Below are 23,391 nucleotides of genomic sequence, written 5' to 3'. Positions count from 1 at the left end.
GTGAAATGAACAGCAAAAGAAGAGCCAACTGACCTTTTTGCACATTAAAACGTTGGTACAGCTGTCCAAACACTCCTGGTAGAAGGAGTAGCAGATGACAGGCTCCGGAAGGGCATCCAGGAAGAGGAGCAGAGCTTCAGCCACTGAGTGGGCACTGCCCGCTGTAGGACACCAGGGTTAAGGGAACAATTCGGCACCTTTTGTCCTCAGAGACAATGTAACTGTACGTTCACATGTTTGGTATAGCAAAGTTTTCACCCACAAGCTTCAAGAAACAGTTGATCACTGCACAGGCCTAGAGAGGCTGCCCCTTGTGACATATTTATACCTCATGGTGAATTCAACCATGACAAAGCCTGCACAAAGCACTGAACAAATTCGCAAGTTAGACCAAACTATGAACCGTCAGTTTTTAAACAGAAATTATTTTTCAAAACCACTATGGGAATATAAAAATAAATAAAATAAAAACCGAGGAGAACCTTTTCAGATCTTGCTTGTTAGTAGCTAAGTGTTGTTTAGCAGCTAAAGTGATCCCTGATTCTTCGTGATTCTGAAGATCACATGGAGTCAGCTTCAGCAAAGTGGCTTGGTAGTGTTTCCAATTTTCAGTCCTGAAGGCACTTAATTAATTTCCCCTTGTGTCCTTGTTTCATACAGCATACAGTATGGTCTTTCCACACTCGAAGAATTAGGGCGAGCTAGTGAAGTTATGTAATGTATGAAAATTTTACTTACACTGGATGAACAAACCTTTTAGATTTAAAAAAAAAGTACAATTGCATTTTTTAAAATATATATCAATCCCAAATGGGAATCGCCAGTTGTGTCTCTATTTTTCAGATCACAGCAAGCCCTGTGCCCACATAGGGAGAATGAGGAAGTACAGATAGGTATCTTTTTATACATACAGAAATTTCTGCATGTTGAAATATGTGTTACTAAGATAACACTAAACTCTAAACTCTACTCAAATTTAGAAGTCTTGATGACACAGCAGATCTTTTGCATGCAATAATCAAACTGTTTGCCACTGAATATCTTTGTTCTCAGCCTTGAACTGCAGACTACCACTGAACTCATACTCTTAAAACCAGTGAGAAGATAAATAAAAGGTAAAAGGTAAAATAAAAATGTAGGTAACTCAGCAGTGTGGTGGATGTACTGCTGTAACTTTACTCTGTGATGTGTTGAGGTTCTATGAAGAAATTCTCACAGATGTGTAATTATAAGGAGGACCAACCAACAATGCAAAAGGGTACATAAAAAGTTAAATGAGGATACGTAAAGAATCAAGCATCCCAGTGTCCAAGCAATCACGAATCTCCTCAAATTCAGACCTCAGTCCTGGCTGCTGAAAGAGATCCTCCTAAAAATGATAATTGGACATGAAGTCAACAGTTCATTAGGACACAAATACAAATACAATATTATGCTATATATAAATATTCATGTCCTACCATATTCAGGTATTAGACTGTAAGGATATTAAATAATAAAAAAGAAAAAAAATCCTCAACAGAAATCCTTGGCAGTAAACAACAAAATGCCATCGATTTCTCTGCTTCATACTGCTGGCTGTCAACAAGCATCACGTGTCTGATGACTGTCTGATTGACATGTTGACACAGACATGGCTTAAAGAACAGTCAAAACGTTTGTTTAATGTAGGGGAAAGTTAAACGCAGGGCTGGTGAATCAATAGGGAACCCCTCCAGAAACACACCCTCTTTCGTTCAGCAAACAGCCTTGACTGACCAGACAGCAAAATTCCTAAAAGCTCCATAGAAGGCAGCTCACTTTTTTTGCAGGACAAACCTGACCTGCTTGGCAGCATTGCGGTACAAGTGGTCTACCATCATCCAAATTTCTTTCGGAATTTCAAGGGGAGGTTCAGCAATCACACTATTCAAGTCCTGGGGCATCAAGGTCTTGAATCACAAAAACAAAAGATGGAACAAAAAGAAAGAGATCAGAGCAAATTCTGTTGCCTTAGAAAATCTAGAACATCTTTATTTGTTATGCTGTTTTTTGTGAAAGTGATGTTCATATCATTTGCCATAAGGCTTTAATTGAGTGTAAACTGTGTTTACTGTTTTTTCATTCTTATTTTCATTCTTATTTTAAGAATAGTAGCTATAGCAGTAGTTATAGTAGTCACTATAGCTACCAGCCCAGAAGAAGGACAATAAAGCAACAAGAGTAGAGAGAAGACTAAGTTACAATGCACTGATGAGCCCCAATTTAGGGAAAACTGTCCTGAAGTTACCAAATATTTTGATTGCTTGCTCATCTATGAAGATACCAAAAAGATAAAGGACCAATTAATTTGTGTCTCTAAATGATGTGTTTTCATGACTCATCATAAGCACCGGGTGCTTAGAAACCTGGGAGAAGGGCTTTCTAGCAGAGATGTGCAACACAGTTCTATAGACAAGATAATGGAAAATCTTAACAGGGCAATGGAAGGGAAGTTCTCCTTAAGGAATGAAGGCACTGAAAAGTATAAAATTCAATGTATTTCAGTACATCTTGAGAATAACACTTAAGCCAAGATTCTGATGAGAGATGTTTCACTTTCATGTATCTACATCCCTGGCAACATATTTGTGAATGTGTTCATGGCACAGGAAAAGTCACTAAGGAAATGACATGCGTACGCTTTCCTTCTGTCTCGAAACTGACTTCTAAAAAAATGTGTTACAGAGTAAAACATTCTGGTGCTGCACTTAGACTGCTGTTTTGCAATTCAAATGCCCATCTGGTTGTCTTGCTTGGTTACTGCACGGTCATAGCAACTCAAGCTTCCCAGCCATGCAGGAGCTCAGGGGGTCTTGGATTTGAGCCTGCTTGCCAAAGCACTTCTGCCCGTGTAAAACGTCCCTTTTCGAATCAAAACACACACACACACACATCTTCTTTATTTCAAGTTCAATAGTTAAAATCAAGTCAGGCTGACTACACGCTACAATTAAACACATTTTGTATGATGCCATAGTTAAAAATGTATGTATTTACAGTGTCGGCATAGCAAAATATTTTGTGAATAAAACTAAAGGATAATGTTAAGAAAAAAATTAGTGTTTTTTTTCCCAATGGTTAGAATATAAAAATCTCTACTGTAAAACATTGTTCAGATGTGAAGAAGGCTCAACAGCAAACACATCGTGTTTCTTCTTTTTACTTTTGAATGTGAAATTTAACCTTTACTTGTTCCTCTAATGTTAATCATGGCTGGTTATGAATAACATTACATACCTGAAGCACTACAGAACCATGATCGCAATGAAAGACGCTAGTTTTCTTTCTTAGAAATTTCTTAGCAGAAACAATTCTCAGACATCTCAGGCACAGATATACTGAAATATATTCAGCTGATGGTAAGTTTCTAAGACTAGGTATTTCTACTGATTTTCCAGCTTCATATGGGAATTATATCTCCCACTATCTTCTTATCACTTTGTTGAACTCTGTGCTCTTCCAACATCTTCAGAAACGCCACTTAAATTTGTTAATAAAAAAAAAGTGCTTTAATCTGGTTGGCTCACCAACTCTCGTATTGTTTCCAGAGGCATGTCCTGTATGGGCTCTCTCAGGTGACACAGCAGCTGTAAGGAGGACCCAAAGCAACTTGGCAGATAGTTGCCTGTGATGGAAATGAAATAGTCTTTGCCCCTTTGAAGGTGAAGGACTAGAATGTCCTCCAGAGTTTTCTCTCTCGAGTTCAGCTCAGTGGCTGTCGAACGGTTTACAAAGACTTCAAGGTCAATGTGCACTTCACCACCTAGGAAATATGGACCCACAATTATTAAAAAAAACAACTCTTGGGATATTTTTAAAATGTCCCTCTTTTCATGGGAAACTAAACAAACTAAACAAACACATTCATGTATATGCAACCTCAGATATTTTAACCATTAAATCCTCTAAAGACTATGAGGGTTTACCTACTGTATTACACATACGGTACGTTACTCTTCTGTTGTTTAGCTTGTTATTCTTAAAGATGTAATAAATAAATATTGAAACTGTAGTCAGAAACATGCATTCTTCATGAAAATATTTGTTTTACTAAATATTTAAAAAACGTCAAAAATGTTTTCGTATTTGAACTTAAAAGCTATTAAATAAACCATGTAAAAATATTGTTAGCAGTATGACGGTGCAATTTCCCAGGTTAAGCTCAGTTAATTTCGATCAGAAGGAATGTGCAGATCGATTGCTTACCTTGTGCTAGAAAGCCCTTACAGGGGTTCGCACTGAGCCATGGTTTACAGTAGGCAGGTTCATCCAATTTCTGAATGAACTCAAACTGACAAGGAACTTGCCCATCATTGTGAATGGTCAATGTCTCTGCACGGTGTTCCATGAACTTCACATCCTTGAAGAAGAACTATAAATAAAATTACCCAAGTTACTGTTTTTATAGTGCTTCGCTATCCATCCATTTTCTAAGCGTTTCATCAAAATCTGGGTCGCAGGGGAGCCGAAGCCTGTACCGGCAAGCAACGAGTACAAGGCAGGATATACCCTGAACGGGACGCCAGTCCATCACAGGGTACGCACAGACACAAATACAGACACGCACACACTTACAATAGGGTCAATTTTCCTAGAAGGTAATCAAGCTACCAGTATGTCTTCAGACTGTGGGAGGAAACTGGTGAAACCCGAGAAAACCCACACGAACACAGGGAGAACTACAAACTCCACACAGATGGCACCAGGGGTCTCCAGCGCTGTGAGGAAGCAATGCTTACCATTTTGCTACCATGCCGTCCTAGTGCAATGCTATACATTTAGTTCATCCACTGCCCAACAAAGAATCCTTCAGAGAACAGTAGTCATTTTGATCATTCCTTATAAAATGACCTCGTAACAGGTTAGCAAGGTGAGCACATTACTGCTACAAGTACCCTGAAATACTGCTTGTAAGGAACCCAACCTTACCTCTCGCTGTGATAGTGTTACTGAAGGAATGCATTCATTTTCCATCTTATCTATAGCCCTCACAATTTCTTCAAATGTCTTTTTGTACACTTCTTCATTCACTACCTTTATCTAGGAGAAAAGAGTTACTTATTAAAACAAGCACACTATGCACTAGCTTTTTCAAATGCAACACACAGCAGAATTTGGTGCTGGCACAATGATGTTCACACACAGCACTATACTGCAGACCCTCACCCCAATTTCAAACAGGGAGCTGACAGGTTTGTGATCGCTGGTTTTCAGAGCCATGTGACTGCGATACTCCAGCTGTTTGATGTTCTTGCCTTTCCACAGAACCCGATCACACCAGGCCGGCACTCGGCACTTCTCACTGGAAAAGAAAAACACACACACAGAAAGAACCCAAATTTTAATTTATTTTGGGAGAAAACAGTTTGTGTCCACATTATTTTTTTTTCTTTAGAATAGGAAGAAATCTTTCAGTAAAATACCAAAGCCTGCATTAAATGACCATTTCTAAAAGGCAAAACATACAGACACAAATGATATTCTTATCCATTCATGGTATTCTTCCTGAGCTAAATCATTTCAATCTCAAACAGCAGAGATTATGAGGGAATTTGTTATAGACATACAACAATCCTGAAAGGTATCGGTAAATAAACAGTGAAACAAGGACATAACTGAAACAAATAGAAATTTGTTTAAGACTTAACACTTATGGCTGAAAATAAAAACTAAAGCTCTTTTCACAGATCCTTCTTAAAAAGATGGTATGTGTCTGAAATAAGCTGCTAATCATTGCTCAAGGTGATTGCCTGGGGTCTTTCAAGAAACAGCTGGATAAAATTCTCAGAACATCAAACTGACCAGCTGAAAAAGAGCCAAAAGGCTTCCTGTAGTTTGTATCCTCCCTTATGATCTTCTACTCTTGAGACAGACACATTCTGACAACAAACAGGTTTCAGCAAAACAGAGTAGCCCATCACACATGTGATTTTGGATATATGACAACTTAAAATTGTTTTCTGCATATAATCAAAGACAAAACTTTTGTCTGTTGAAATACCTGAACATGCTTATTAAGTGTCTGAGTGGGGGATGATCATCACAACAGAAATAAGGTTTTGGATCAAACTAGCTTTGATGTACCTGGTATCCCATTGATCTGATCCAGTGTCGTATTTGTAAGTTGGCTGGAACGCAATTTCTCCTTCCTTGAAACCATGGAACACAGCATTCTCATCTATCTGTCTCTTCAGCTTCAAAGACAAAGGTGTACAGTTACATTCTTATACCAGCCATCCAAAACTGAATTTCTGAATTGCAACAGCAAAAAATAAATCCATTGCAACATACAGTATGTCTCCTGTAGCCATCTTTCAATCACTAAGATATTCATGATGATTAACATCTCAATTAAGCCCATCGTATATGAATTACAGTTCAAAATTATTTTAAAATCATGATGATTTTCATTTTTTTTTAAACGTTGACAAAAAAATTGTCTATAGGCTGCATCAGCTGCAATGGTGAACTCTGCTTGATAGACAAGATGTAGTACTAGCACTTGCCTGGTCATAACTGCGGAGAGTCTTAAAATCTTTCTTCTCAATTAAGTCTTTCACTTGGTCGACCTCCAACTCACATATCCGGTAGTTCAGATCACCAAGCCACAAAACGATCCTGAGAATAAACACAGCAAGAGAGAGGAATTACCGACATGAAAGTTTCAGCAAATAAACTTTTACACAGCATGGGGGCTGGACTGCACTTTGACTATTTTTACATACTGTATGTATTAATATTCTCAATTTTTCTGAAACAAGTTATTATTTGTAAGAAGAGGCTAAACAGGAAGTTAAGTGTAATTTAAAATGTGCTACTGGTAAATACCTCCAGAAAACAATATCACTAGGAAATCTGCCTAAAAACTAAAGAAAGGACATTTGGGTGTTTTCCGTCTAAACTATAAACAGCACACTGCAGGGGAATAAACAAATGCACCCAAAACAGGGTTATGTCACAGTGCTTAATCTTTCATTTTGTTACAGTTAGTGCTCACAAACATGGCCGCCTGCCGCTCGCGCTGAACGTACTCGTGCTTCACGATGGCGAGGGGAGGCAGCGAGGCGTCCAGCTGGCGAAAGAGCAGGCGCGAGCAGATCTCCCTGAAGTCCTGGTTGCGCCTCTCGTACTCCTCCACGTGGGCGGCCAGGTGGGAGTTCACCACACAGATGTCGGAGTTGTGGAACTTGAACCTGACTGCCACTCCTCCTTTGTTACCCTGAGAGAAACAATTACAAGACCCAGACAAGGAGAAATTTCAGGAGATCCACAACGTGGTAAATGCTGAAGCAGGGTGCACTACTGAAACTGAGATTGCACTGTCTACAGCAACTCTTTCTTCGTTCCCCGAGCACTCCTCTTTCATACACAAAAATTCTCTGTCCATGACAAAACCATGGCATGTGAAACAGGCTCTACAACACTGCATAAACATCACAGCTTATGGAATCACTCTCTCAAAACTGCAAAAATACTGTATGTGGATACCAGGAAGCCAACCTAAACTATGGCTGTGCTTATTTGTGGTAATGAAGGTGCTTCATGTGCCACAGTAGAACACCAAGATTAGAGTTAACAGGAAAATGCATCCTTAATTTTGGTATTTTCTAACAGGTAAACTGTTCAGAATACATCTCTAGCATTGGTATGATGCACAATTGAAATAGAATAGTATATTTTATTTTTGAAATCCCTTGGGAACTACTGTTTAAGACTTTAAGGATTGCATATGACTGCGGTCACAAAACATCCAACTTTGAGGAGTATAGTCAGGTTTTTAGGGATATTGTTGGGTATAGAGACACATCAACTTGGCACATCAAGGAAAGCAAGGCTGGCATAGGTCGCACATGTTCTAGGAAAGTGTGACATCTGCACTGTACAAGGGTCAGTACTGTCCATCTCACCATTCGTCCCATAATGCCTGTCCCCACAGTTTCAGCATCAACTTCTGAGATGTACTCTGCGTGCTCCTTCTTCACATAAAATAACAGCATGATCCCCACTAGCCGGGCCAGCTTAATCTGAAAAAAGGGAGAAAAAAATGTTTGCTTTTTTCAGACAGAGTCATTCCAGTTTTCTATCAAAGGAAATAAATAGTCCTGGCCCAAGATCAACACCACATCTTTCACTGGAGACAAAAACAACAAATATACTGAGCCAGAATAAGAAAAGTATGGAAAAAATAAAAAAAAAGATTTAAAAAGACAATTACAGAAAATCTTTTCTTCTTCAAGAATCCCTGAAATTAAGAATTTCTATTCTGCATTATTTGCAATTTTACCCTGAAGAAGATGTTAAAAACATCTTTCTGTCTGATGTTTTACAAAAAGAAAATGAGGAACCATTTCTAGAAGCGATGGGAAGGTTTTCTATTAACATGACACTTTTGTTACAGCTTGTAAGTGAAGGGGCTACAAACAACACTAGGAAAAAAAAAACTTACAGTGAAATGATCTGTCATCTTAATGGAACTTGAAGTGACAAAACCTTTTGTCTCCTCAAATTTCTCAGAAAGAAGGCATGACAGTTTTTTTAAAATTTTTGTAATACTGCTTTTCTGAGTCCATATGAAGATCTTATCCCTACAAATGTAGTTTCTTCTAGGCTTTGTGACATGGTAATTACAAATCTATTCAATGTCAATGCACACCATTTAGTAAGATACATTATGGACATACAATGTGTCTGAATAACTATTGGACTTATTAAGGACAATACTAGTATGGTAACTGGTTTTCAAAAGAAAACAGACACCTAAGGCCTCCATTCAGAAACATTAAGGTAATATAAAATTACTAGTGCTTACTTCTACATTGTTTTATACCAAAAATGCCTTATTCTGCATGTCCCCTCACAAGGTTTAACAGCGCAACAGAAGAGCTGAAATAAACAGGGCTTGTATGTAGAAAGTGTGTTCTCTCACCAAGGCGTACTTGGCATCAGGATGGAGCCCATCACTCACAGCTTTTGTCCACTCTTGCTCCTTCGGCGTGTCATTAAAGAAAAACGCTTCTTTACTGAGGTCCAGCTCCTGAAAGCTAGGGTGTAAGAGAAAAGCCCCACACAGACACAGATCACATTTTTAATTAATGCCAGGTACAGAAGCTAAACGGGAGTGTCGCATTTTATTACACCCATTTGATGTGTCATGCAGTAGCACTTTTTGTGTCATTTCCTTGATGACTTGGGCGACCTGCTGTACATTTATCAACGGCTTTCAAAGTAGCCCATTCTTTTTCTAAACCAGGGGAAAAAAAAACAGAAACAAGCAACTCACTTGCTAAGCATATACAGTACAAAGGAGATCTTACACTTACCCCACACAGTAGATGTCCGGAGCGTTAGGCGTACAGCTTAGCCAGGGTCTCAAGCTTTCCTTAGGTGACTGGCCATTAACATTGTACGTGCCTATAAAAAAACTAAAGTAGAAAGAAAGCAGTAGGAAGTTACAGACCCCCACACATTATTGATTTTATTGCACAGCAACATTTAATATTGCTATTCTGATAAGCTATAGTACAGTATCAGGTGTCATACAGTACATACTCATGCCAAATGCTACAGTGGAATGCTATACAAGTGTGGAATGTTAACATGTATAACTGCATGTAATTTAAAACTACACTATATTAGCGAATAATATGCATAGTTGTGGTATATAGTAACTGAGAGTCTATGGGTTCATGGTTGAAGAAAAAATTAATCCTAGAGGAGAGTGCAGAGAAGCATCTCTACAATCAGTCCAAATTTAGCGTTTCAAAGCTAATGAGTGGTGATATCCAGACTCTCTCACTTCCACATTCCCTACTCTGGTGTCATCAGGTATGCTGATGCTGGAACTGTTACATGGCAGATCTAATAATACATTTTCAAACCACTTACTGTAAATATAAACTAGAGACACTGGAAGCATGTGCTAAGAAAACAGGAAACGCACACATTATGACGATCAAAGGGACTAAAACCCAGTGTTCTGTCTTTCCACCTGGAGTGTATGACCTTTATGCTAGCTGGATTACGCTGGTTTACACAAGTCACACTTAAAGTGAGGTAGCTCTTGTTTAGCCACTGTGCCCGTGACTCAGAGTATTTCACACTTTCCCCAGCAGAGGGTGCCAGAGACAGGCCGAAGCCTGTCCTGCTCCTAAAATGGTTCCAGGAGGTTTGTATGGCTGGCTTGCAATCATCCTGCAAGGTGAGATTCGTCAGAATGGGGAAATGAGTCACAAAACTGATTTCATTTGTCTTCTTGCCTGAGATGCCATTTGTCATATACTCTGAATCCCTGCAGGGTTTACTTGACCTTTTTTTGTTTTTGTTTTTTAGAGGATGACCAGTGGGACAGGAGCCATATGGATATACGTTTCCTCATACTGTGAAAGTGTTTTTCTTTTGTTTTTATTTCTGTATTTCCCAACCAAACTGTGAAGCTCTGAACAGAAGTGTGCAGAGCTTGAACATTCAAAGGGCATTGTGACTAAAAAAAGAAAACTTTATATTATCAGGCTTGCTTATTTGTAGACTAGGGCTTCTCACAGTAAGCACTTCAATTCAAAAAGATAACTATTTAAATAAACAGTTACTGATCTCCATATGATCACAGATTCAACGTTTAGCAAGGTTTCATCACTTCCTGTGTGGGCATGGGAGATGCATGAAATGAGCTCAACCTCTTTCACACTCCTGAGGCAGCTACTGCACTGATAACAGGCCAACAGGAAGCAGAGGTTCCGTTCAAAGCATGAGAATGCAGGTCTGTGTTGCTCCACAGCGTCATGATTAACTGGGCCATGATGACACAGAAAGGAGAGCAGATATGCAGTAGACAAGAGTGGCAGGAGGAATTCTGACTCTCTCATCAGGGCAGTGCTGGGGTCACCTTCATTCAATGTCGAATCCTCTGTCATATTCACATATTTGTCCAGATGCTCCGTTTCGGAGATGAGACGTCATTTTAAATGCTTCTGCCAAAATCAGGCGAGGAAGGGTTACTGTATTTCATATCTTCAAAAAGAGGGCACCGTCCAGAGGGTTGGGGGGGATACGAGTTCTCGCAGGGCACAATGTTGCCTAGGGTTGGCCCTGAACCGTGTAGCAGTGAACGTTTCGCAAAGCCACCTGACCCCTTTTGCCCCACTTCCAACCAGTAGGCGTTTCAAATTCAAAGAAAGGCACTCAACATATTCTAGCAGTAAGAAAAGATAATGTAACAAAGAACTTGTTTACTATTTTGATTAAATTAATTTTAATTATGGAAATTGTCGTCAAGTCCCTTTAACACAACATCACTATGCATTCACTTATTAAAGAGTGGTGAATCGCCCATTTAGTTCGAAAGGGCATCTTAAATTCATTGCTTGTATAAATAGCCCTGCTTCAGACTTACAGATATTTAAGGCTCAGTCTTTTTTCACACTCTTTTTTTTGCTTTGTCACATATCTTGTCAGCTGCACCCAGGACGATAAGCATGTGTTCCATTAATGAAAGAAGTTTCTGGCCAAGTGGAACAGCTCCGGTTGTATTATAGCTGACTACATAAAGAACCTTCCAGCTGAGCTAAACATTCCCTGCTGGGGGGCTGCTGTAGTGCCGACACAAAAAAACTCACCTGAAGTTTTTGATGTAGGTGTACTGCTCCTCATTTTTCAGGAGCTCGCATTTAATGAGGTTGTCACGCAGTCCGAACCGCGGCATGGCCAGCATCTGTGCCTTGTTGGACAGCGTGTGACTGGAAGAGCGCACCATATCGTGTCTTGCCTCTCCTTTCACTTTTGCAGGCCTGCAAAACAAGAAAAGCAAGAAAGTGTGATCACACACATTCACAGGACACTCCGCACAAAGCCAAGTGCTTAAAGATAACAGCAACACTTAGCATCCTGACTACAAACAGGAGCAGATTTTACTGGTACTTGTCGTTTTTTACCCCGCTTAAAAAAAGAAATATCACAGGTTGTGCAATATCCAAGATAGTGGCAGTGTATTTATATCTGTAAACCTTGGTACAGAGATAAGGGATCTCGTTTCAGAGTGTTTGCATGAAAAAAAGAGAATTTTCATATCCAGTAGAAATATCCAGTGTTGCTCAGTTATGAATGACACAAGACAAGGACTTAAAAATAAATCGGAGACACCAAGCTTTCCCAATATGGTTAAAAGGACAATAATATGGCTGATTGGTTCTGTGCCTTACCTGTCAACATTGTGCTCCAGCCCAGTCTGTTCATTTCGGTTAATGACCTTTAGTTCTTCAGTGCCCAGTGTTTTGCCATCCACCACGGATTTCTCTGATTGGAAGAGAGACAGAAACAGGGGATGTGCAAATGAAGGTTTCAAACTCACAGATACATCTTTTTGTTTCTGAGGAACAGGCTGAGAAGATGCTGCGACCTTCACCGGACAAGAGTACTGAAAATGGATGGACGGCGTTCATAAGAACTGGAATTTGTAGAGCACAAAAAATCCACAAACAACACAATAGGAACCACACACTAATAATAACTGATAATAACCACTGCACCAATAAAAAAGCAGTCAGATAGAATCATGCTCAGCTCTGCAATCTAGCCATCCTATCAGGGGGAGAGTCACAGCAAACAGTACTCCACTGTCCTTGAACTGGCAAAGAAAAAGACATTCAGCATTAGAACTAATTTTGTTGGCAAGAACTGAAAAGGAAATTGGCTTTCACAAAGCTCTTCATTATTGCTTTTCCCACTAAGATACTATCATGTTTATTTCATTAATTTAGGATGTTCTGTTTTTTTAAAAAAAAATAATTGTATGGTCAGATTTAAAAGGCCAGATACTTAACACGTCATGGGAAATAGAAACCCTCTTTTGACCCTGTCATTCTGGGGACCCTGTCAATTTTTGATAGACTGCCATCTCCTTACCCTGTGCAACACCAACACGTGTCATTCTTTTCAAAAGGAAGCATTTGCCAACGGGAGAAACAAAGTTACAGTAATGTGCTTGTTCTCTGCTTCACTAACATGTGAATGCCACAGTTTCTCGGTTGTGTGTTACATGTTAGATATAGGCTTGAGTATTTAGGACAATGCAAAGAGATACTGACATTAACACAAACATTCAGGCTCTGGTTGCAAGAAGAGCCAGGACTGTTAATGAGGAAAGCCCTGCTGCAGTGCAGAGCCCACTGGCCAATAAGGACACCACACACAGATTAAGCCTTCATAGACTGCACCAGCAGAAAAAGCAGTGTGTCTGAGCACAAACTAATAACTGTTTTCATCTCCACTTGCCATCTCTTCACATTCCTGCTTAACTGGCAGTTTAGCAAAGTGTTAAAGATGCACTTAGCTAGTTAGAGGCTGAAACCGTGACTTAGTTTCAACTTGCCCAGCACACAAATGAGCTCTTTAAAATGAAAGCAACCAAATGGAAGACACCAGTAAATGAAAAAAAGTATGCAGCTGATTTGCGAACAGGTCGTACAGTAACAAAGGGCTCTACAAATATTTCTACAACACCTACTGCATCATGGTGTTTTAAGATCTTAGGATATGTTCCAGGTTTTGGGGTAGCTACTCTTAAAAAAATCACCTTTCTTAAAGCACCCTACTGTATATAGGTTTGCATTGGTTTAGACCTGGACAGTTCATTTCACTGCACTGCTGCACTTGAACTGTTAGCTGACCCTACTAATTATCAATTAAAATGTTTTGTTGACAGATCTTCCACTTCCCAAAAGAAGCAGTTGGAATTTCCATAAAACAATGAGCGAAGAATCCTGCTTCTGACAGTCAAGGCTTCTACTGTAGCCGAGGAGCTCAGAAATGAGTATATCTTTATGAACAGGCCTACTTTATTTCTGGTAGTGAAACCTGAAAGCCGAGATACTATTATGAGGTGAAACAAGTTTATGTCAAAGTCAAAACATCACTTTTATCAATGCTGTGTTAGGATATTAATAAGTTAAGGAACCAATCTGTCTTTTTTTTCCAGACCTGTAAATATTAAGACTTCAGCATCTTTTATAATGACGTCTTTCAGCTTTTGGTGAAGCAGGCTACCAGATTTTCTTCCAACTTTGTTAAATGCCATTTACTGCAGTATCTGGTTTAAGCTTGTTTTATTAGCTTTCTTTAACTGTGTCTTCCTGACTTTCAATCCAAATCATTTACGAGCACAGGCACTACAATACCCAAAGGGGCTAATTAAGACTATTCAGTCAAGCTGAAAGAGAACCATTAAGAAAATCTTTATTGATTCCTGTATATTAAGTTAGATATTAACTTCCTTTGTCCTCTAGGATGTTGCATACACAAACTTTTCCTCTTTTAAATGCTCCATCACAGGATTCATTCAAAGAATACAGGCCCTTTACACTACCTTCGTAGTTTCAACAAAATTGGGAAATGACTTTGTGAAACTGACAGTGCCGTCTACGAAACTGGCTCGAGAAAGACAAAAACAAGAAGCAACAGACATCCTGAAATACAAGAAACACTCGAGGAACGGCTAAAAAGCACAGGCAGGTAATCGGCCTGGAGAAAACGTTGACCTTCTGATAGGTGCTGTCAAAAAACACTCTGAGAATTAATACTGGAGTGTGGGGAGCTACCGTACTAAAGAAATAAATATTTCATAAAGAAAGGACTTCCTCTAAACCACCTGCAACAAAACTGCGTCAACTAAATCCACTGTAGCAACGAGTGGAATCTGTGACGTCATTTGAGTTACTGCTGAGAGAACAAATGTTGCAACAGGGCTTGTACTTCAGTCAGATTGGCATCAGTCGCTCCTAGTTGTTCCATCACTTGCTCCTAAACAAGGAAAGCGTACAGCTTCCTCTACTTTTCCTTATCTCTTCAGTCTTGGCCTCCTTAATTGGATTTGGATACAGAACTGTATTCAGATCACCCTAATTTTTACAGCAGTCAATATAAAATGTAGTTTTCTGTTAAAAAATAATTTCCAAAGTTAGGGATGAGATGAAGGAAATAAGAAAAACTAGAAACATATATACATGTATTATACACTCAATGAACATTAATTTCTTTACCGTTTTTATTAACAGATTAGCACAAAAGGAAATTGCATTAAAAAATGAGGATAGCGGAACAGGTCTCTGTAGTTCTCTTGTAGAGAAACCTTTTTAAGTTCAAAACAAGACAGCAGAATGAATTCTTTGCCTAAACAGTGAACTTCAAGGTGGTGGGGGTTGTTTTCTTCTGACACTATGTATAATCAATAAACACTCACTTGGTGTTTGAGTTCTGAGTACTGTAATTCAAGGTAAAAAAAATCATTCACTTTACTCCACCACTAAAAGTTCAGGTATAAGCTCAGTTTACTGTGATTCACCTCAGAAGCATCCCATTAACTTCTATAAGAAGCTTCTGATATTGTCTTTTATCACAGTATGAAGTTCCAATCTCTTCTAGTGCGAGACTGCAGGCTGTAATAATCTTCTGTTTTTCTAGGCGTTTGTTCCTTGGGATTCAGCAGCTCCGCTGGGCACGAGAAGCAAAAGTGCTGGCATGGATGTTAGACTCATTACTTAATCCTTAACCGAGATTTTGAAAAAGGAGAAAATGCAATTTTGTTTCAGTTAAATCCTGTATATATACTGTAATATACAAAGCAGACAACAGGAATTTCCGACACATCCTGAGGGAATCCATGTGGAATTTTCAGGACCACTCACTAGGAAACTAGGAAGAATCATTATTCAATACATTTTGAACAGTTAGCACTGATAAACAGAGAAGATGAAGAAATCTACGAATGAAAAGAAACCCTTCGACCCATCAAATAAAACCCCATTGTTTAATAAGATAAGATAGGTGCCATTTGGGGTCAAATTGCCTTTTGTTAGTGTGTAATTCAGGTGTTAATGGAAACAAACACACAGGGAGCACCGCTGTGTCACAGCTGTAGAGTCCTGGCTTCGGTTTATAGGGTGGGGTGCCTGTCTCTCTCTGTAAAGCCTGTTTTCCCAGGAACTCCAGCTTCCTCATGCCCCCCTAGGATGTGCTGGTAGGTTCATTACCAACGTTTGTCTGCCCAGTGCAGGAGAAAGAGATTGGCACCTTGTCTCAGCAATCCACATTCCGAAGTGGTCCCGATGCCTCTCTGCCTTACAACTGGGTTAACTCAACCACAGGTTTATAAATTAAAAAACAAGTACACATAGTTTTGTAATATGTGCATACATGTAATGCACACATATATGCATACAGACACTGCAGGCTGTATAAATATGGGCACACATATAACACGATTTTGTGGACTGCGGTATATCGGCCTACTGAATATGTATGAAACAGAAATTAGCATACTGCAAATGCTTTTAATTAACTTAATTAACTATTGTATAATTGCCTTGTGCACAGAAATGGAATGAGATGGCTTACAAAACATAGGCATTTATAACAGTGAAATATTCCACAGTACATCTCCTCATTAATGACAATATTTTTTCACAATGTCCAAGTGCTAAGAGCACAATAAATGAAAGATGGCTCTTAAATTATAGTGGAAATACACTGTAGAGAGGCTTCAATCTCTTGTTGAATACTAAATCTTACTTAACCATCTCCTGGAGAATTTAAAGATATACAAAATTAAAACAAAACATTATAGCACTTAATTTAAATTATTCTCTTTTTACCGTTTATGACATCTAATTAAGTATGGTTTTTTTTTGTAGATTTGAAGGAGCAGCAAACCAATAAAAAATTGATTTAGAACTGGATGCACTGAGAAAGAAAATAAGAGTGAAATATTAGCAGGGAAAATATTATTACCTATTATTATACTGACCTTGAATGTTTAGGTGGAGACCTAAATTCCTGTTCTCTACAAAGGAAATGAGATGCATTGTTCATTGCTTATAAAGGGAAACTTCTGCTTGACAATGTATCACTAGGTCTTCATATTTAGAGAAAAAAAGGGTATAGAATTCTTGCTGTGCGTGTTTTCTCCCTTTACTGTAACACTGTAAATAAATGTTTTTCCTTTTTCCTGCTTAAGAACGCTGCCCCATTCACCAGCTAAACAGCTCCACCCTGTTGCTTTTACATTTGTTTCCATAGTGTATTATTTAGGGAAAAAGGATTTTCAACCTATCTGATTAACCAGTAATTTAAACTGTAGGAAATGTTCCTCCATTTAAAAGAAAGCGATGTTTTACTTTCAAAACATGTAGGTGTTAAACTACCTGCACAATACAGCAGTTCCCAAAAATGTGGATGGAAAAACAGCTAACATCTGAGAATTCACAGTAAAATACACAGTTTGTCTCCTTTTGCTATAAAAAGAAAAAGAAAACTGAATATTATATTTAGATATTAATCAGTAAGTACATTTGAGCTCTTTTTGAAAACCACTTCCTCTAAACGATTAAAGTGTCATCTAACTTTAAACTTGCCTTCCATGATAAAGAATTTGTTACAGAAGAGACACTGGAGAAGCATAAAAGCCCTTATTAAATTGTTGCACCACTGGTATTTATATAGTGAAAGCTGCTTAACAGAAAAATAGTATTCCTTATTTTTTCCCCATTATTGTTTCCATAGAAAGGTCAGCTGTACAATTATATAATACTGTACATAGTGACCCTAAACAGATAGCTGAGAACTTAATCACTGTGAGACTGATGCTAATATGACACACACAGCTGAGCAGGACCCTTTCAATAAGTACTTTAACACAGCCAGAACATTAATTGCTAAACTGAATTAAATCTACTAATGACCAAATATCAGTGGTCTGGTTGCAGCACAATTCTGTAATAGTACAATGCAAAGAATACAAACTCACTCCACAGCAGAGTAAAAATAGTTTTTCATGTCCTTAAAGGTTTATACAGTGCAGTCCATAAGTACTTGGACAGTGACACAATTTTTGTTGTTTTGGCTCTGTACTCCAGCACACTGGATTGGAAATGAAACAATGACTGTGAGGTTAAAGTGCAGAATGTCAGCTTTAATCAGGGGGTATTTACGTCTATATTGGGTGAACCATATACGAATCACAGCCCTTTTTAAACATAGTCCTCCCATTTTAGGGGACCAAAAGAAATTAGACAATTGGCTACCCAGCTGTTTCTTGGCCAGTTGTTGCTGCATCATTAGTTCACGCACAAGAGAGCTAACAAACGATCTAGAGCTGATTCTAGAAGTGGCATTTGCATCTGGAGTCTGTTGCTGTTGTCTCTCAACATGAGGACCAATGAAGTGTTAATGCCATTAAAGCGGGCCATCGTGAGGCTGAAACATCAGAATAAATCAATCGGAGACATAGCCAAAACATTAGGCGTGTCAAAATCAACTGTTTGGTACATTGTTAAGAAGCAAGCACAATATACAGTACCTGACTAAGTTTTTTTTTATCCAGTTTCCAAAGCTCAAGTGCAGGCCACAGGTCTTTAGCACAAATGTAAAAACCACACCACTTTGTACTTTGGTTCATTGGTACAGATGTTTAATTTTGGTTGAACATCTTTGCATGTGGGAGTCACGCTGACTTTAATTAAGGCAACTGCAGAGACATCATGTGGGCTTCTTGCCGATATACACAAGCTGGACCACTTCTACAAATCACTGCAATTTAAAGTACAAAACAGTCCCATGTAGATGGGCTGAAAAGATACTCTATTAATACCAGTGAGAAGACTGGTTTAAGGAAGCTCAGAATTTTTTTTTCCCTTGAACTTCAGAAATATGTTTTTAAGGCAGTCACTTAAAACCTGTAGATTAAATCCACATGATCATCATGACCAGTCTAGCTCTCTATGGATCCCCACCTCTTTCTGAACCAAAAACAACTAACACTTTTGATAATCTGCTTCAGATTTTATACCACTGCTATGTTCCAGCCAAAGATGACCATTCTTCTTACGAACAAAAATTATTAGAACGGGCACTTATTCTTTTTACCCCAACTTCCAACCAGAAAAGTTATTCAGCCCATCTTTTCAGTGCAGTCGGGTGGTAACTTTTCCGGAAACAAAGATACCGATTCTCCGTGAAAAGAAAAGTAGAAAAAAATAAAACTATTTTCCTGCTGTAAAACCGAAAAGCCAGAAATTGACCTATTTATATTGTTTTTTTTTATAAACAAAGTCTCTGCAATTATCAGTTTTTTTGTTATAACAAAAATATTATTGCACTAGGAGTTCCCCTGATCTTCTCAATTAGATTACCAGTTTAGTGGATGACTTTATGCTTCAGTTACTCGAGGCCAAGCTTAAGGACAATTGCGGCACTCTCTTTTATTTGTTTATTGGCACTGTGACAAAAGGTAAACGGGTATTTACATCCATATTTAAATATATATGAATATATGTACTGTATGGGGGTGGTGCAGTGCAGAGGGTAAGGCATTGGACACCTGACTGACAGGTTGTGGGTTTAAGTCTCTGCTGCAGACACAGCTGGTGTGCCTTGAGAGAGGTACTGTAACCCCGTTAAGTCCTCCCAGCTGTGTGAGTGGGGATCAGCATTGCTGTGGGGTGATGCCCGCCATGGACCAGCATCCCATCCAGGGGTGGAGTCATGTGCTCCCCAGTCCACTTATAATTATAGAAACCAGGATGAGGTCTGGCCCATTGAGATGCTGTGGCTCTGGAATGGACTTCACCTTTTTATGTACTGTACTGTAAATGTACTGTGTACTGTGATGAAAATATTCAATCAAGGTCAATTGAAATTATTTTGCATATAAGGGATAGCCTAATCAGAATAGTTAAGCTGGTTCTGAAACACTTCTCCAGACACTTTGTAATACAGATTACCTGCTGACTTGCAGTTTCTGGGCTGACTCAGCCCAGTGAGGCACTTTACAGTAGAAGACAACATAATTAATCTGTATCTTGCATATGATATAGTGTCAGGTTTTCTGGCAGGAGAAATGCAATGATGTATTACTTGTCTCTGCAAGACTAATTGTAAGATAAAAGGGAAAAAATAAGTTATTCCTAAATAGCTGATTTTCAGAACTCCATGGTGGACTGTGATATAATTAAAGAATTTCCGAGGAATAAAATATTAAGTATAAATATCACAGTAAAGCAAGGGATGCTGATTAAATCTGATGTACAAGGCCGAATTTTCCAAATGGGCTTTTAAACTTAACCCTAATCAGACATCTAAGGTAGATAATCTTAGCAACTAGACTTTTCCAGTCATGGTTATGCAGTGCAATGCTTAATATAATTTCTTTGGAGGGATAAAAAAATCTTACAGAGATTATATCTACTATCTTGTACTTACCAAAGTAAGACCATAGCAACATAATTTACCAACAGGTAAGATAATTGTACGGTATTCAAATACTAACATTTGAAAGCAAACTAGCATAGGCAGAATCTGAAGGTTCTCTTCTGACAGGCTAAAAGAACAGAGACTACAGGGGAAGGAAAAATAAGTCTTCAAAATGCTAAAAGACATCACAGTCAACATTTTAAACTTCTTCGAAATCAAAATAGACACGAAAGGCCCAAAAGACACAAGCAGACAGTTCGTAACTCAAAAGGTTGTGGGGGATCTGGAACAAGCTACCCTGCCCTGTTGTTGAACAGCTGGATGACTTCCTCGGATCAATTCGCTATTAAAAACCGAAAGAGTCTAGTGGCCAGATGCGTCTGTTCTCCTTTGTCAACTTTCTAATGCTCTTAGGTATTTTATATCAAAACAGCCTGGACTGGACTGGACTGGACACAGCAACGTGAACAACTTCATATTTAGATCATTCCCTTATGAGGCAGGTAAGCAGTTAACAGTGTCAAGAGCAGAAAAAGCTGAAAGTGAATTCTCAAAGCGCTCTTGAAACAAATTAATGCCATATATGAAAACGAAACACCTATATTTACAGTCTTCTGCGGCGTACTACAGCACCTTTTTTTACTCACCTACGACGACCAAAGGGTGTGCAGACAAGAGTGAACTTTCCCCTAGGCACGCTGTTCAAAAACAATCCGTGAAACCAACAAGTCAACTAACAAATACAGCATAATGGTTATTTACCAGATTGCTTGATCGCATGAGACATTGCCCAGCTCCCTCACTTGCATTATACGTAAAGCTCCGAAGACCATTTCCTCGTATGCAAAGATTTTGTTTTCTTTCTCTTGTTGCGCGACTAAATGAAGCTCAAACAGACCAGACCAATCAAACCCCGGCTCGGGATGCATGATGAACTCTCCACGAGAACGCGTTCGCTTACCTATGGCAACCCGGTGCACGTGCGGGAGTCTTTGCTCAGCGTGTGCGCGTCATTCGATCATTTCAGCGGCTTCTCTTATAAACCCCAGTCTGCATCAGCTACTTTTTTTGTGGGTATTTTAACCTGCCTCACCCTTCTGGATCTTCATGTATTCTGCTTGTCCTTCCTGATCCATAGTACACGAAATAATACTAATAAAAGGCAGTCTCGGACTCGGACATAAAGCTATTAGCATCATCTCCAAAGATATTCAATAATGTTATAAATACAGAACATGGTCAAACTGCACTGCATGTAAGGTTATTTAGTCATCAAGTTTATAAGTTTATTGCCAGTAGCTATATCACTCTGCAGCTCCCAACTGTCTGCCCACTGAAGCTAAGCAGGTGTGAGCCTGATCAGTACCTGGTTGGCAGACTTCTTGTGAAAGCTAAGGTTGCTGCTGGAAGTGGTGTGGGTGGGATTGTCTCTCTAATGTGAAAATACAGTACATATTTGCACTGTATATGAAGAAGAATTAGCTGTTACAGCTCATCACAGATATAGAATACAATATTGTACAGTATGAAGTCCAAATAAAAAATGTTAAAAGTATGTCTGATGTCTTAAAACAATGATCTGAAAAATAGCTTTCTTTCATTAAGCATGTACCAGTTGAATATTTATAAGACCATTAACCTTTTTTTTTTAAACTAAGCCCTGGAAAGTTTATACTGTACATTCATCATTGACAAGCAGAAAACATACAGCAGTAGGATGCTGAAACATCTGAAATCAGATGCTAACACACATAATGCTACAAAATAAAAGAAATGCAAAAAAGCATGGTTTATCATACTGAACTGTAGTTGAGATGCTCAAAGTGGAATTCCACATGTCTCTTGTGATATTTTTTAACCATTTAACACCTGCCTCATGAATTCCACACACCCAGAAGACATTCTGACGTCCCAACAATTAACAAATACAGTATCTTCAGTGCTTATAGGCAAGAGCTTGGCAAACATGAGTGTTGAGATCAATTACTACAGAAGCACATACCTAATAAAGGCTCTTTATATTAAAACATGCATAAATTCTGTTTGTGATTAATAGCTCCTTGAGACTGAAGTATACCAAGGTCTGTAGTTACTGTAAGTAAAGTATTATTTACAGATAATAAAACAAGCATTCTACTTGCCTGATTTCTTCACTGGTCCAATTTTAGAGAAATTAATTCCTTTTTGTGCTGAGGTCTGGATAGCCTGTTCCTTTCCGGGAGGATTGTCAGTCTTAGATGATCTGCAGTATTTTGACAGCCACACAAACTGGGATTGAGGAGTCTCTCTGGATGACTGCTTACAAACTTTTTTGGAGGAAAAGAAAAGCAAATCTCAGAAGCAGTTTTTTTCTTCTTCTGTGCACAGCAGAATTAAATATGTAACATTGTTATGTACATTATGTACACTTTGACACACATCCTCTGCTCACAAAGGAAACCTCCCTATATGGACCTCTGTTAAATCCCACTATCTACATCAGAATTCTATCTGGCTATACAGTGTAGACAACATAAACCTAATATAACAAACACAAACACAGAGGAATAAGAATACTAAACAATTTGGACACCTGACAATAATAATAATAATAATAATAATAATAATAATAATAATAATAATAATAACATGTACCTAGTTTTATATGATATATAAAATAATATGCATTAGGTATGCCTTTGAAAAAAAACTGTTATACTTTCCTCTGCATACTAGTTTACAAAATGCAGCTATTGCACTACTGACTACTGTAATATTTTCTTGAGAAACACTAAATGAAAGTGAAGGATACAGGCCTCACAGAAGATTGGGCAATGGTTGTGTCGAAACACACTAGCAGCACCATGGTAAGTGTCTGGTACATTTAATTTTCCTGAGTACACTACATGTTGATGTCTAGTCGATAATAAAAAGGATACGTGTACTTTTTTTAAAAATATGTATTTTGAATTAATTATTCATTGCCTGTGATTCTTCAAAAGATCACTGGATGAAATCTTTGGTGCTACTAGCCAAATCTACTTCTAACCTTGTAAGCTTGTAACCTTTTTATGCTCTTCATGTTATTATTTTTTAGTTCCCTTTATTTAAAAAAAAACCTTCACCCTTTAACTATGTTGATCATTTTCCTGCTCT

The 23,391-nt window shown here is 38.5% G+C and overlaps 1 protein-coding gene across 3 annotated transcripts in view; it reads right to left on the bottom strand.

The window, feature by feature from the left end:
• The window catches only part of inpp5b (inositol polyphosphate-5-phosphatase B), a 28,279-nt gene that overhangs the window by 4,297 nt on the left and 591 nt on the right, over positions 1 to 23,391 (bottom strand). The window contains exons 2-17 of one of the 3 annotated variants that reach the window (XM_088933514.1): positions 22,398 to 22,562; positions 12,216 to 12,309; positions 11,634 to 11,804; positions 9,342 to 9,443; positions 8,948 to 9,062; positions 7,929 to 8,045; positions 7,053 to 7,240; positions 6,528 to 6,639; positions 6,106 to 6,215; positions 5,188 to 5,323; positions 4,951 to 5,061; positions 4,228 to 4,393; positions 3,549 to 3,784; positions 1,824 to 1,931; positions 1,285 to 1,369; positions 34 to 161 (exon numbers count right to left, since the gene is read on the bottom strand). In XM_088933514.1, coding sequence (XP_088789640.1) covers positions 34 to 161; positions 1,285 to 1,369; positions 1,824 to 1,931; positions 3,549 to 3,784; positions 4,228 to 4,393; positions 4,951 to 5,061; positions 5,188 to 5,323; positions 6,106 to 6,215; positions 6,528 to 6,639; positions 7,053 to 7,240; positions 7,929 to 8,045; positions 8,948 to 9,062; positions 9,342 to 9,443; positions 11,634 to 11,804; positions 12,216 to 12,309; positions 22,398 to 22,562 — 2,144 coding nt within the window. Of the gene's footprint in view, positions 1 to 33; positions 162 to 1,284; positions 1,370 to 1,823; positions 1,932 to 3,548; positions 3,785 to 4,227; positions 4,394 to 4,950; positions 5,062 to 5,187; positions 5,324 to 6,105; positions 6,216 to 6,527; positions 6,640 to 7,052; positions 7,241 to 7,928; positions 8,046 to 8,947; positions 9,063 to 9,341; positions 9,444 to 11,633; positions 11,805 to 12,215; positions 12,310 to 20,903; positions 21,125 to 22,397; positions 22,563 to 23,391 lie in introns of those variants that run through there. The other 2 variants (XM_088933515.1, XM_088933516.1) reach the window with 2 other exon arrangements.

Source organism: Atractosteus spatula, chromosome 14 (genome assembly GCF_055471065.1).
Source record: "Atractosteus spatula isolate fAtrSpa1 chromosome 14, fAtrSpa1.hap1, whole genome shotgun sequence".
In the NCBI taxonomy this organism is placed as follows: Eukaryota; Metazoa; Chordata; class Actinopteri; order Semionotiformes; family Lepisosteidae; genus Atractosteus; species Atractosteus spatula.
Note: the sequence above shows the minus strand (reverse complement) of the source record. Positions and strands in the feature narration are given on the sequence as shown.